The sequence below is a fragment of the Podarcis liolepis genome, assembly GCF_965112155.1.
Source record: "Podarcis liolepis genome assembly, chromosome: 6".
NCBI classification, from domain to species: domain Eukaryota; kingdom Metazoa; phylum Chordata; class Lepidosauria; order Squamata; family Lacertidae; genus Podarcis; species Podarcis liolepis.
In genome coordinates, this window is record NC_139559.1 from 40204671 (window position 1) to 40220216 (window position 15546).

General features: G+C 41.7%; 1 protein-coding gene across 1 annotated transcript in view; it reads right to left on the minus strand.

Moving 5' to 3' along the window:
• RASSF5 (Ras association domain family member 5) overlaps nucleotides 1-15546 on the minus strand; it is a 103119-nt gene that overhangs the window by 66748 nt on the left and 20825 nt on the right. Inside the window, exon 2 of the mRNA XM_083509005.1 lies at nucleotides 2782-2903. Coding sequence (XP_083365131.1) covers nucleotides 2782-2903 — 122 coding nt within the window. The remainder of the gene's footprint in view (nucleotides 1-2781; nucleotides 2904-15546) is intronic.

A 15546-nucleotide genomic window follows, 5' to 3' on the forward strand; every position in this document is an offset into this window, starting at 1 on the left:
CGTGTCTTAGCACTGATGGTGGGGGGAGTGAAACTAAGAGGGGTTTGCTTCCCCTCCTCTATCATTTTTGTTTGTGGATACTGATTCAATGGTGTTAGGTAAGGGCCCCACATAACACTGCACACAGACAGGTAAGCAAAATATTTTGATTTAAGCTGGAGTGACAATTGGAAAAATCCATCCAAACTTGTGAAAGAGCAAACGCACCAATATCATCTACTTCAGCATCCCACCACCATCATCCCTCAAAAAGGACTGGGACTGAAAAGTCCTGGTAAAATAATTCCCTCTGATCACAAGCTGTCTGATCTGTCTGTCACAGCAGAGCTCCCTCCTCTGCCTTCTCACACTGGCATTTTCCCTCCATCAAACCTCACCAAACTTCACCCCTGCCCTTATATAGCAAAGGTTTAGAGACATTAGCATTGCTTTCAGCAGACAAGTTGTCTGCAGAGTGTGAGTGTGTGTGTCTGAATCACCAAGGTGTTGCAAGGTACTTTGAGGACCCTTGTTTGGTTCAGGGTGTCTTATACGGATCACACTTCAAGAAGCCCAGAATCCTTCCAAAATGCAATGCTTCTGCCTGGGATTAATAATTTGTCCAAATCTGGTGCACACCCTCCTAATGTCTGAACTTCATAGAAACAAGCCAAAAGCTGGATATTCTGGGGGGGGGGGGATACCTCAAGTGTTTTCAAAATTGGGTTGCACAGCTGCTATCAAAAACCAACTGGATGACTTTTCACTTCAGTTTGTTCTAAATTCATATAACAAACTAAATAAATACATTTAGCTCCACTGATTTCTCCATTAGAGCACAGTAGGCCTCCAGATGTTGTTAGTCTACAGCTGTCATCATCCCTAACCACTGGCCATGCTGGCTGGGGCTGATGGGAGGTGGAGGCCAATAACATCTAAAGGGACACACGTTCACCACCCTTGCATTAAAGGGCAGAAATGCTTAGTGTGAGTGTAAATACTGAAAACCGGAACAGATTTTTAAAGTTGCAGGTATATCCCAGATCGAGTACCAATCAAAGATGTCACTACCCTTTTCAAGAGGTGCAGCAACAACTCAGAGCTGGGTTGCTTTCACATGTAGGGCCATACAAAATCAACAGACAACTACGTTAAACAAATTATGCCGCATTGGAGATTATTCCATTGCTTTTTTTCAGAATGCCTGGGTAACAGCAAATTACTACAGGCATGGCAATGACATTCTATTTGTACTCATAGAAAAGCTTTGATCTTGACATAGCCCCCTGCTCTTCGGTTTGTAAGATGCTCTTTGTTGTAAAAGAACAATTAAAAATTTCCCAGTGGAGTTAGAACTTCTTCAGGGTGTGATGATAAAAGACTGGAGAGGTGCTTTGTGCAAAGAAGACCAAGTGCCTTTTTGGCATTGATCATGTAGATATGCCATTTAAACCAGAGTGGAGAATACTTTTGCCACTGGCAGGGAGAGGAGAAACACTTCCTTTGAAGAATCTGCAAAACAACCCTGAAAATGCACATTTTATCCACATCACAAAGTATATTTATGCAAGCAAGCTAACACGAAAGCCTGTATCGGACATGCTGGATGTTCCCAACAAAATATGAGATAGGCAATTTGTTACAGAGAAGGGCGGAAAGGTTTAGTTTCAGCTGCATTAGGCACACGCCCATAACTTTCTCCTGCCCAAACTCCACTGAAAGGCATTGAAATCACAGAGCAGAAGATCCTTGTATTCACAGTAAAACAAAACACACACAAAAGAAAGGACACAGGAACAAAAGGCTTCGGGTTTCCCATACACAGAATATTAAAGATCAAAACTTGAATATTTCAGACTGATACTGCATGAAAAGTGGTATGAGAGATTTGGCATTTCCCATGAGGCAAGAAATTCATTTTCAGCAAGGCCTGCCACAGATGAAGAAAAGGGCAGGCTATACTCAGCTCCAAGGAATAGAAGAGGGCAATGTCTAAAGCTCCAATTTACGTTTCCATCTCCCTCATTCCAATGAGACTCGTGTATTTTTAATCCTTGAATCCCCATTTGAAAAGTGCTGCATTCTCCATTATAGCAAGGATGCTTTGGGACTGCATTTTAGGAGAGTGCAATCTCAAGAGAAATCTGCATGTGGTGTGCACACCTCTTAATGACAGGCCGACCTCAAAAACCCTCTGTTTAGAGCAGAGATTTTACAGTGGGAGCCCATTGCCATGATCAGCACCCTGTATGAAGGCAACTTGCCCTATTAGTTTTACTGCAGGACAAAAAGACATTCAGAAATACATCCTGCTACTTTTGCCAGATTGCTGCAAGAGCAAAGGAATGATTCTTGATCTTATTACTTTGCATGCTGCTTGACCCATGAAACAAAATACCTGGGCTACCAATGTAACAGGATGAATCCTACTTACTTTCACATTAACACTAGTACTTAGCTTCTAAAACAGGAGGTGCTACAGCAGGTAAGATGCCAATTGTCTGACTTGACCTTATGTGTAATCTTAAGCATAGAAAGGCTATTTGTTGTGAAGGTAAGCCTTAGGATTGCTTCATTCAGAAGCACTGCCTTATCTATCTGAAGAAACGCCAGCCCAACAAACAGATATGGGAAAGGCAGAAATGAGAGGCCCCTTGCTTTGCTGAGATACCATTCACAGTGAGTGTGCAAAAACCTGTCAATGAGCTCTTCCTGCATGCTGGCACCATTTGGCTTCCAGAGATGCAAATCACTTTGTTCCATTTTCTTCCTCAAGCATCATGGGGACACTGCAGTTCATACCTGGCTGTAGTTTTGTGTTAAGGTATTTTCTGGAGAAGGTTTGCTGCGAGTCTGTCCTTCCTGTTGGCTGCAATCCAGCTGGATGAGGCTTCTGCATTCCTGGTGACATGTGTACTTGCAGTCTAGGGAGGAAAAATAAATTGAACCAAAATTAGGACATGGGTTCAATAGCAATCAACAGGTTCATTCAATGTGTGCATTTTGAAGTTTTAAAGATGGAGAAAATGTGTGGAGGGATGAGGGGGGAGACAGCCAAGATATGTAAAGGCTGAATTCACAAACTGAACAATCAGGATTTCAGAATACATAGAAATACATGGTGAAATTTGCATTATCTCACAAAAAATGTCTTTAAAACCTAATGGGGTCATGTTAAATATCCGATACACATATTTTACATAACTACAGATAAAGAAGCAATTACTAGACTTTCATACACCCCAAAACCATGGGCACCATAGTTATTCAGCATCCATTCCCTTGTTAGTGTCTCATTTGGAGCTGCTACACACACACACACACACACACACACACACACCAACCATCCACACAGGTAAAATCCTTCTGGAAATCAAGTTGACAGGACAGGCTTCATAATCTAAAGTAGCATTTAGACTACAAATTTGAGGCTTTTCGTGGCATGATTACACTGGCATTTGCTGCAGTAAATGTATAAAAATTACTGAAGTATGCGTTTTGGCATTGTATCTGAAAAATTCAAAGAAATGAAAAATCTGAAGGCTATTATTTTCCAATCTGTGTATTCATCTCAGAGGTATGAATTAAATCAATGCACTTAAAAATGCAGACAGAGCAAAATTCTCCTCCATCCCTATAACAGCACTGATGTGCTTTGACGGCAATGTTGCTGCACTACAACTCCCATCATCCCCGATCACTGGTCATGGTGGTTATGCCTAATGGGAGTTTAACAACCTCTGGATTCCCCACCACTGCCTTACACAGAGTTCCATCCCCCTCACCAAGCTATAATTCCTATAATCCCTTGGAGGTAATCCATGACATTCGATCAACCCAGTGTGTACAGTTCAGGTATGATCTTATTACGATACCCTTGACATGAGCAGCTGTGATCTGAGCAAGCTCTTAGGTGCACGGGTCATCAGTAAAATCAGGGGCAGTAAAATCAGTGAAAATTACTGAACAACAAAGCAACATTATATATTGGGGGACTGCACCAACCGCACTGCACAATTCTTACCATGAACAGAGCCTAACATGCTACACACAGCACACAGCCCTCCAGTTAATATTGTGGAGCATCAGCTGCCTTCTCATTGTCATCAAAATTCATGGCTGTAGAAATAAAACATTATTCCTTTTATGCAAAGAAGCTGTGCTAGGGAGTCAAATGGCTTGTAGGAGACAGCACTTGGGATTCACAGTTAGGAGGCGGGGGGGGGAGAGAAGTAAAGAAATCAATAAACCCAAAAGCCTGCAAAGCGCTGTAATTAAAAATGAAAATGTAAAGGCAGCTGGCCACGGTATATGCAGGCCATTAAACACTGCTTTCATGGGAATAGCAAGCAATTCCTCTCACGCAAAAGTGATAACTTGAGGAGGGAAAAAAGCTGTAATTCTTTAACGTACTGCTGCAGATAATAGGAAATCTCACAGACCACTGTGCATACACTTGTAAAAAATATTATTTTGGAAGTGTGGGGGAACCAACATTTATCTCACTGAATATGGGTACTTAAGCTGCATTCACACGCAAGTAAACTGTATATCATAAAACTAGAAACTATGCAAGAGTAATGTCACACCCTTGGTTTTTAAATCACTATTGCTTATTATTTTCTCTAAGGAACTCAGGTACAAACTTCTCCCCCTCTCCATTTTTTCCTCACAACAATCTCATGAAGTAGGTTAGGCAGGGAGAGATAGTGACTGGCCCAAGGTCACCCAGTGGGCTTCTTGGATCAATGGGGATTTGCACCCTAGTCTTCCAGGTCTTCGTTCAGAACTCTAACCACTACACCATACTGCCTCCCAAGCACGTCACCTAGGAAATTAGTCCCACAGAGCTCAGAATTTACTTGGAAGTAGACAAGTTTAGGATCAAGTTATTAATATGTATATATTTCCAGGACAAAAAGAGGAGCTGGGCTCCCATCAGGGAATATGTTCCCCACTTGCTTTAGATATGAACAAAATCAGCAGAACAATCAGATGTGGTTTTTTTCAGGCACATGGAGCAGCTGTAGAGTAGGAAAGGTGAAGGAACAAAATGAACCTATTCAGCATTCAGATACCTTCCAGAATGCAAAATGTTTATTGTGCTTGGCATCTAGCGCTGCACTAAATCTGTATAATGTACTCTAGTACTGTAGTATATCGTGGTGGAGGCTTCAAAAGCGAGACAGTAATTACCAGGCATTTCTCTATCTGTCTGTTCTCAGAAATGCATATTAGCTCCTGGAATGCAAAGTGCTGTTAAAAATGCAGCTGCCACAGAACAGAAGCGAGCGCTTATTGTGGTATCAGGAGTCCTTTTGATATATTCAACAAACTGTGAGCATTTTGTAAACAACTCAGTTATGAACATTAGAGACCAGGTGGCGAGAAGGCATTTTCCAAGGGTGGAAAATAAGGTATTAAAAAGCAGGTGTGAGGGACGGAGAAACTCAACATCATCTACAAAGTTATGCTGTACTTAAAGCAGCCATCTCGGAACAAATTAATATATTCTAAAGTGGTGTGTGAAATAGGCTGGCTAGTAAACAAGGTAGCAAAACCTAGCCAGTAGGGGAGAAGAGTAATCATTTTCCACTTAAAACAGTCATTTTGACATGAATCTTTCATGACTCATCTGAGGAACCTGCTCAGGTAAGATTCTCTCATGTTAATGATCCTGGCTCAGGCTACTGGGAACAGAAGTCCAACAACATCTGGAGGGTACCAGGTTCCCCATCCTTGCTGTATTATGGGCAACCAGGTCTAGGCCAATGAATTCTTACTTTAATACGTTGATCAGCTGCTCAATTTATCAAGATACAATCCTTTACTTTGTTCCATCTTGTTCTTTGTTTTTGTACTTTGGATATAAAATAATTTAAAATTTAAAATTAAATTATCGTGTCCGGCCTGGACACTTTCTTTGGTGTTCTGCAGGAGAGCTTCCTAGTTCCTAGTGAAGGGAAGGCCACTTTATATAACTTTCTGACTTTTAGAAGTCATCTGAGGGCATCCCTATTTAGGGAAGTTTTTAATGTTTGATGTTTTATCCTATTATTATTATTATTATTATTATTATTTTGGGAGCCACCTGGAGTGGCCAGGGAAACCCAGCCAGATGGGCAGGGTTTTTTGTTTGTTTTTTTTTTGTGTGTGTGTGTGTGTGTGTGTGTGTGTGTGTGTGTTATGGCAGGCTGAATAGTAAGCTTATATCTGACTCTTGTTGGGAGATTGTGTTTGTTGGTGTTTCTTTGAATCACTGTATTTCCGATCTATTTTATTTTATTTTATACCACTTTGGGGTTACCTGCCCCAAGGTGGCATATACACACTTCCCAAACCAGGGAATATCTAGAAAGCAGGAGAGGGATGAAGGCTGGTACAGTTCACCTCTACTTTCTTCAAAGCCATGCCTTGATATGGACCTAGAGTGGTAAAGACGGCTCTAAGCGTCCCAGTGCAAGTCAGCTCAGCCTCCATCCAACATACATTATTAAGACATGGATGGGGGACATTTGGCTCAAGAGACTGTTACCCCACAGCCATATCGTCAGGTGTGTGTTGGGTTAAGTCACAGCTGCAAAGGAACAATTGGTAGCCTTAGTGAGCACTCCCACTTGCTCCTTTGCAAGTGTGGCTTTCATTCAGCGCCATTAAAATTTAGCACTAAATGCATGCTGCACTGTTTCAGTTATTTGGCAGCTCCACCTGACATCATATGACATGCTGGAATGGACAGGTGGGCAACCCACCTACCTGTCAAATGTTCCACTGAGAGTTGGTCATCACTGGATCTGGCCTGCCATCTAAAAGGGGTTTCTCCACGCCTGGTTTAAGAATTTTGCAGACTCGCTACTAATTATGCTTCTACTGATTTTTCACTTGGGGACCAAAAGTCAAATTGGCATCAGGAACTTCTGAAGCTGACTAGTGCATTCACAAACTCAAAAGAGGAGAGGCAATGTATCAGTTAATTTATCCAGTATGGGATGCTTATCAAGTACTTTTTCAGAGAGATTCTGCTCAAGAATGCTGCAGGGCTTATCTGTGCATCAAATCCAGACAACAGCATCAATTCCAGACTTACCCCAATATGAGCACACATTTAACTGAAACCTTGTAAAAATAAATTAAAGGCTGTATTGCTCTTGCAGACAGCTTCTCCCTCACCCACTTTATATGTATTTCATATAATGAACTCTGAGTTTTGCAGCATGAATGGGCACAACATCCACTTTCAAATCAATACATAAGGTGCAAGCACATTCCCAAGTCAAACAATAAGTGTGTACACTCAAACATGAATGTACAGGACTAATGCAATGCTAGCAAGCTTTTCATTCCAGAGCTCAAGTCACCACCTTGGTCTGAAATACCTAGCCATTTCAACAACTAATTAAGCTCAAGTAGGGTTGCCAGCAAGTTTGGAAAACTCAGCAATGGCCAGAGGATTGGAGAAGATCAGTGTACATCCCAATCCCAAAGAAGGGCAGTGCCAAAGAATGCTTCAACTACCACACAATTGCACTCATTCCACACGCTAGCAAAGTTATGCTTAAAATTCTACAAGGCAGGCTTAAGCAGTATGTGAACCGAGAACTCCCAGAAGTGCAAGCTGGATTTCGAAGGGGCAGAGGAACCAGAGACCAAATTGCAAACATGTGATGGATTATGGAGAAAGCTAGAGAGTTCCAGAAAAACATCTACTTCTGCTTCATTGACTACATGAAAGTATTTGACTGTGTCAACCACAGCAAACTATGGCAAGTTTTTAAAGAAATGGGAGTGCCTGATCACCCCATCTGTCTCCTAAGAAATCTCTATGTGGGACAAGAAGCTACAGTTAGAACTGGATGTGGAACAACTGATTGATTCAAAATTGGGAAAGGAGTACGACAAAGCTGTATATTGTCTCCCTGCTTATTTAACTTATTCATCATGTGAAAGGCTGGACTGGATGAATCCCAAGCCGGAATTAAGACTGCGGGAAGAAATATCAACAACCTCAGATATGCAGATGAGACAACTCTGATGGCAGAAAGTAAGGAGGAATTAAAGAACCTTTTAACGAGGGTGAAAGAGGAAAGCGCAAAATATGGTCTGCAGCTCAACATAAAAAAAACCTAAGATCATGGCCACTGGTCCCATCACCTCCTGGTAAATAGAAGGGGAAGAAATGGAGGCAGTGAGAGATTTTACTTTCTTGGGTTCCATGATCACTGCAGATGGTGACAGCAGTCACGAAATTAAAAGATGCCTGCTTCTTGGGAGAAAAGCAATGACAAACCTAGACAGCATCTTAAAAAGCAGAGACATCACCTTGCCGACAAAGGTCCGTGTAGTTAAAGCTATTGTTTTCCCAGTAGTGATGTGTGGAAGTGAGAGCTGGACCATAAAGAAGGCTGATCGCCGAAGAATTGATGCTTTTGAATTATGGTGCTGGAGGAGACTCTTGAGAATCCCATGGACTGCAAGAAGATCAAACCTATCCATTCTTAAGGAAATCAGCCCTGAGTGCTCACTGGAAGGACAGATCCTGAAGATGGGTGCCAATACTTTGGCCACCTCATAAGAGAAGACTCCCTGGAAAAGACCCTGATGTTGGGAAAGATTGAGGGTACAAGGAGAAGGGGACGACAGAGGATGAGATGATTGGACAGTGTTCTCGAATCTACAAACATGAGTTAGACCAAACTGCGGGAGGCAGTGGAAGACAGGAGTGCCTGGCGTGCTCTGGTCCATGGGGTCACAAAGAGTCGGACACGACTAAACGACTAAACAACAACAAAGGGTTGCCATATTTCAGGAGGTAAAAATATGGAAACAAAAAGTTGTTGAGCTTTTGCTCCACCTGTGCAAAAAAAAAGAAAAAGAAAAAGAAAAAAGAAAAGGAAAAAAATCTCCAAAATCATGAACATTTGTCCAAAGCTAAGTATTTCACATGTGCTACTTCGAGGGTGGCAGGATGCAAGGCTACTGCACCTTTAATTGCTAAGCCAAAGAAGGAATTTTGGCAGGTGTGGTGCAAGGCCTCTGGTGCCTCTGGCAACCTTAAAAACTTCAAGTGCTTTTCAGCATCTCTCCCTGCCTGCTGAAGTATGCATATGCCAAAGACAGAAAAAAGGTATTTTTAATGTATTTTTAAATGAATTATTATAATTATATGTACAATACAAGACCGTCAACATATAGCACCGCTTCATAAAATACAAAAGATGCAAGTGCAAAACCCAGAAAGTATTAGTACCATTAGAAATATTAAGAACACCAACAGGGTAGAAGCAAGGTATTAAGAACATTTAAGGTCCAGATAAGAACACTATAAATGTATGATTAGTAACACAGCAGACATATTAGGAATGTGAGACTCTGGAAGGATGAAACAAAATTAACACGCACTGCAACTTCTTCTTTGCCTTACTACATAGCATCTCCTTATTTAATTACACACTAATGCTAAATGGGTTTCCATTAATCAGAAAGAAAGTAAGAAAGGAAAGGAAAACATCCATCAACACTTTTACATTACATTTCCTTTCTTATTTATTACTCCAATACTTCATAATAACAAAAAATCTATTTCTGAACCTTTTAATCCAATCTTTTGTCTAATGTACTGAACTGCCAGAACCCAGCTAAATGGGCATTGGTCTCTTCACTAGTGAACTGTTATTAACAAAATGTAACTAGGTCCATTTCTACTTTTGCCTGAAACAACTACTAATTATAGCACCATCTTCCAAAATCTAGCAGCTTTTTAATGTTCTTTTTTACACTCCACATGTTGCAGAAACCTCTGGGATTGCTGGCATGCCCATGTCCTTTTACCTCTTATTTTTCGCATCTTCCATGATGTTAAATTCTATTGTTTACTCATTTTCAGGAAATTGTCTTTAGATCCAGTTAGCACTGAAAACCACGAGCCTTGTGCATGCAAAAATTCCAATTCTTATTCTAGAGCTATTTTCTTTAGATCTTTATCTCACTTTGTCCTATATGCTTTCTCATCCACCTTCTGGCTATTCAACAGCATGTTATACATTCCAGTTCACTTCTCTCCCCATTTTTGTTTCCACTCATTTTTCAAAGGGTGGATTGTAGTAATATCTTTTTGGACAGTCCTGCTGTGGCTTCAGCACATGCAGTTTGCATTGGGGAGCGAAGCTCCCATTCACTCCAACCTGGATCGGGATTTCAGCAGGGAGCCCACCATGCCAGGTTCCTGATTGTTAGTGCAGGGGACTCAATCTATGAAATAAAAACTTTCACTCCAGGCCAAACAAGGTGCTTAGTAATGTCATGTGTAGTTTGGTCCTTAGCCTACTTATAGGGAAGTATGGGCCAGCATCCAGGGGAGGGTCTTCTCCAAGCTAAACAGCTCAAGGCACTCCTCCCAACTTTCTGGGCCAATTCAAAACCTGAAGAGCCAAACACCTGTTTCTCTCCAACTTATCTAATGATTTTTGGGAGGGTTGGCACTGGAGAGGAGAGGGCTTTCCCTCCCCTGTCGAGTTTGGTGGTAGCTGGAAACAAATACGGTAAGTAGAGAGCAGGCAAGGACAGGACCTTGGATAGCTCCAGGAGAGCCCGGAAGGCTGAAATGTCCTCTTCCTGAGATTGCTACAGAAGATGTTGTCTCTGCAGAGAGTTAGAATCAACTGAAGCCTTGTGCAGGCTAACAAGCCCTGGAATGTATGTGGAAGGCTCCACCTGCCTGGAGGAGATGGCTGGCTGGCTGGCTGGCTAAAGTAGCCTCACCTTATTACAGTGGTACCTCAGGTTAACCTGAAACTGTTCTTAACCTGAAGCACCACTTTAGCTAATGGGGCCTCCTCCTGCTGCTGCGCCACCGCTGCACAATTTCTGTTCTCATCCTGAAGCAAAGTTCTTAACCCAAGGTAATATTTCTGGGTTAGCGGAGTCTGTAACCTGAGGTACCACTGTATATCATCATTGGCTTTTGCGTGGCTGGAGTCATAATTGTAATACAGAGGACTAACCCTCTGAGAGGTTTGGGGTGTAGGATTGTAACCCCTGAGTGGTAGGGCTTCCAATAAGAGACTGGTGGTTCTCTCCCTGAAGAAGTAGGCAGTGGGGCTCTTTGTATGCTGCAATCCTGATTTTAATGTTTATGGCAGATTCAATATTTACTCCAGACTAAGATTTCAGCACAAAGCACAGACTATGCCACCTCAGGACCACTAGAAGGCTGGGCTAACAGAAAAAGGGCATTTTGGAAGGAAGAACAGAAGCCTTGGTGAAACTTTATACAAGGAAGGTACTCTAGAATAAAACTGCACATCTACTAAACATAGTCTGAAGCCAGATTCTTATTTTTAAGAATCCTACCTCTGAACATAACAATGATATCTACTAGTGGTGGTGTCCATAATTAATTTAAGGGGTGAAAGGAAATGCAGCTGCTTGCAATATATTAAGAGCAACATTTTTTCAACCACTTTGCTATTATTTATCTTAAACACAATCCATATAACACCCTGCATTGTTGTAGTAGTCAAAGAGGAGGGTAGCAGCACTCACCTGACCCACTCAACTCACTGTAACTGGGCACACCAGTCTCTACTCAAATAAACTGTTAAACTTCCAGAACCATGTTCTCAAAAAACAACTTCATTCCACAGCCAACTATACTAAGAGGCTTCAGGCAAATAGGTTGGTTTGTGTTAGTTTGCTGGTAAGTGAAAAGGTAGGCATCCATGGAATACATGGCAACCAATCAGAAATGCTCAAGGTCATTTGAATGACAGTCTCAATTGCCATCAGTGGAGGTAACATTCAGCCATTTGTCAGAGGCAGGAATTGGAAGTAGTATTAAAAATGAAAAGAGTCCCCTAAAATATGGCTCTTCTCCACTCATATTGATCAACTGCATTTCAAGTAGGATCCAGCTTTCCTTAGAACCAGGCTAAACTTAAAGGGGCTTATGTTCCCCCCTTGCCTGCTTGTCCCATTGGAATTCCCGTGTGTTGGGTAAAATGGATCATGTGGTGGGGGTTATAGAATAGACCAAAACAGGCCCCTTGGAAACAAATTACATGCTCCTCGCCTAACTTTCCACTGGGTGATGGGACTTGACTTTTAAGCTTCATAATCACCATCAAGAAGTGATGCACAGAGCACATCATTGGCCACCAAGGAGAACATCCATATAACCTCTCTTGGCCCAATCTCTGGTCCTCTTCCATTTGGTATCTACTTCCATCAAGTTAGTTTATTCTGTCTTTCTTGGAGATGGGCAGGACTGATAAGAGGAGGAAGGAAGAGGATAGAAGTTTGAGCCCCACTTTGAGTTAGGTTTACCTAAAAAAAGGAAAACTAGAGGTGGTGAGACTTAGAGGGATGTGGAAATGGAATTACTGAAGGTTTCCAGCTGAACATTTGAAAAAATAATAATCAAAAAGTGGTATTGGTGGAGTATTTGACTTGAATGCTTCTGATTTTGGGTCGAAGCAAGTGGGTGATCACCCATCTTTATTCAAAAGTCTTCCAGCCTACTCAAGCATGGTATTGACCTCTTGATGAGCATTAACATCTTGATCCTAAAACAATTATCCTGGAGCACCAAGTGGCATATGGTATCACAGCTGCAGCAACGAACAGCATGAAGAAAAGTAGGGCATATTCATCGATGTATGCTGAATGTCCATTTCAGGGTTATTTTAACACATCACCAGTATGTATACAAGATGCAAAGACAGCAACAAGACAGTAAATAAACGTTTTTACTCCAGCACACAGAAATTCATTCCCATCCTTACACACCAGGGGTATTGCTAAGTACTTAAAGCAATCAAAATATGGGTATGGCATGACATAAGTTTGAATGAGCTGAGTTATTATGTCTCTGAGGTGCAAATTAAGACAGCAGGTAGTGAGAGGTCTCATTGGCATTAAGCTGTGCTACATGCCCAACAGTCTTATAAGCAAAGGGGGGGGGGAATAAAAAAATTGGGAGGAAGGAGTAGGAACTGTGAGGCCTAGTGCATTAGGATATGAGAATCCTTGCCTGCCCCATCACACACCATCTTTGTGCCACATTAGCATCAACAACATACACAAAATGAAAATTTTAGTCCATCCTCTTTATTTTCTCTCCTGACATCTACAATGTATGTAAGATACATAAACAGTCCAAACCCACTTGGTTTATATTTATGACAGCTATAATTCTGCTTGCCTTTGCAAAGCTTAATGTCCCTATATTCCACTGTGTTTTTCCATCTAGCAAGGAATTAAGATTAGAGATGAGCAAAACCTTCTCTATAATTCCCACATCACCAGAAATAACCCTGCATGTTCATGATACTTTCCCATAAAACCAGATATACTTTCCCATAAAACCAAATAACCCTGCATGTTCATGATACTTTCCCATAAAACCATGATACTTTCCCATAAAACCCTGAAACTTGGGTCCTTGCCCCTGAGTGGTTAGTTTGTACACTTTGGTTTCTGCAGGGGGGCACTTGCCCCCTCAAATCCTAAATGTACTTATTTGTTTTAATGTAGACAGACACACACAAATCCAGCTAGTCAACAATAGGTTTAGCATGATCTATGAGAGGTTTAGGGAGCCTACTGAGAGTAGCTTGCCAGACTTTGACTCTTTGCAGTTTTCTGAAGGAAAACCTCCCTGGGCCAGCAGGCAACTCAGATGAATGCTACCTGTTCACAGCTAATGATGCTGTGGAAATGTTGTAAGATCTGGATACCCTAGAAACACAATGATAATATAATGATATTATCACAATGATAGATCAAGGGAAGTAATAGTGCCACTGTATTCTGCTCTGGTCAGACCTCACCTGGAGTACTGTGTCCAGTTCTGGGCACCACAATTCAAGAAGGACACTGACAAACTGGAACGTGTCCAGAGGAGGGCAACCAAAATGGTCAAAGGCCAGGAAACGATGCCTTATGAGGAACGGCTAAGGGAGGTGGGCATGTTTAGCCTGGAGAAGAGAAGGTTAAGGGGTGATATGATAGCCATGTTCAAATATATAAAAGGATGTCATATAGAGGAGGGAGAAAGGTTGTTTTCTGCTGCTCCAGAGAAGCGGACACGGAGCAATGGATCCAAACTACAAGAAAGAAGATTCCACCTAAACATTAGGAAGAACTTCCTGACAGTAAGAGCTGTTCGACAGTGGAATTTGCTGCCAAGGCGTGTGGTGGAGTCTCCTACTTTGGAGGTCTTTAAGCAGAGGCTTGACAACCATATGTCAGGAGTGCTCTGATGGTGTTTCCTGCTTGGCAGGGGGTTGGACTCGATGGCCCTTGTGGTCTCTTCCAACTCTATGATTCTATGATTCTATGGTTCTAAAGAGTTGCAGCACCTTTTTATGATCAGTTGAGGAGCTTGCAGGTACTGCTGGACCTGAACCTGCTTTTCGAGGGGATGGGGGTGGCCAGAACTAGAAACCAAAAGTAACCCAGCAGAATAGAAACCAAAAGTGATGACAAAGCTTTTGGTAAAATCAGTAGCGAAAAAGCTTTTCTTGGAAAACAAAAAAAATAGTGCTACTGTTTTCACTGGTTGAAGGGTAAGAAAATGGCACATGGGATGTCAATATAAGGTTGCCACAGAAAGAAAGGCAAGAAACAGAGCTGTTTCTATTTGTTTAGTTATAGACACCTGCAACAACTTAAAAAAGCAGAAGACAGCTAGTGAGCCCCAGACATAAACAGAAGATACTGCTTCATCAGAAATCACGGAAGTAGCAAAAGAGACAAAAAATATTCAGGTACAGGTACAGGCATGGGCAAGGCATGAGAATACCCCAAGAAAAAACTGTACAAACTGAATGACAGGAAAAGCTGGATATAAAGAACCAGGCATACCAACTTCTAGGGGCCGAGGCCCCCAAGGTATTTTTTAAGGGTGTTGAGCCCCCTCAATATTCAGGAGGTATTAGGTTCTGCCCCCTGACATCACACACACAATGTCAGAGCATCATGTAGTGTTGTGCAGCATTGCACAGCATCACGCAATCCCTCAATCTCTTTAAGAAGATAGTGCCTCTGTAAGGAACTACATACCAAATGCAAATCCTTTATTTGATGTGTTATAATTTGAGTTGATTGCACCATGCTGGACCTCTACAGAAAGTTATTACTTCAAGCATGATCATGCACAGATTTCTAAATATTCTCCTTGGTTAACATACTCTTCTGTTTTGAAAGGGCCTGCATGCCATCACTGTATTTTATTTCCGCACAGGTATTGTTTCACAACTCAAACGAAAGCTCACCATTTCTCTCTCCAAGCATTGCCATAAAAAGTAATAATTCAATAATCCATGACTGCAGAGAAATGCAACTTGTGACAAAGCAACCCATGTGTTTAATTAAGTTTGAGAAGCTATTAAGAATGATAACTCACTTGGAGGGGGAAAGTGGTATGCCATGGAATTAAAACACTAAGTCTGGTTTAAAAGTCAGTGTTGCAATTGTCACATTATGGCTCCACACTTAATGAATAGGGCACTTTTATAGTGCCTTTCTCCTTTACTCCATTTAAAAGGTAAAGGGACCCCTGACCATTAG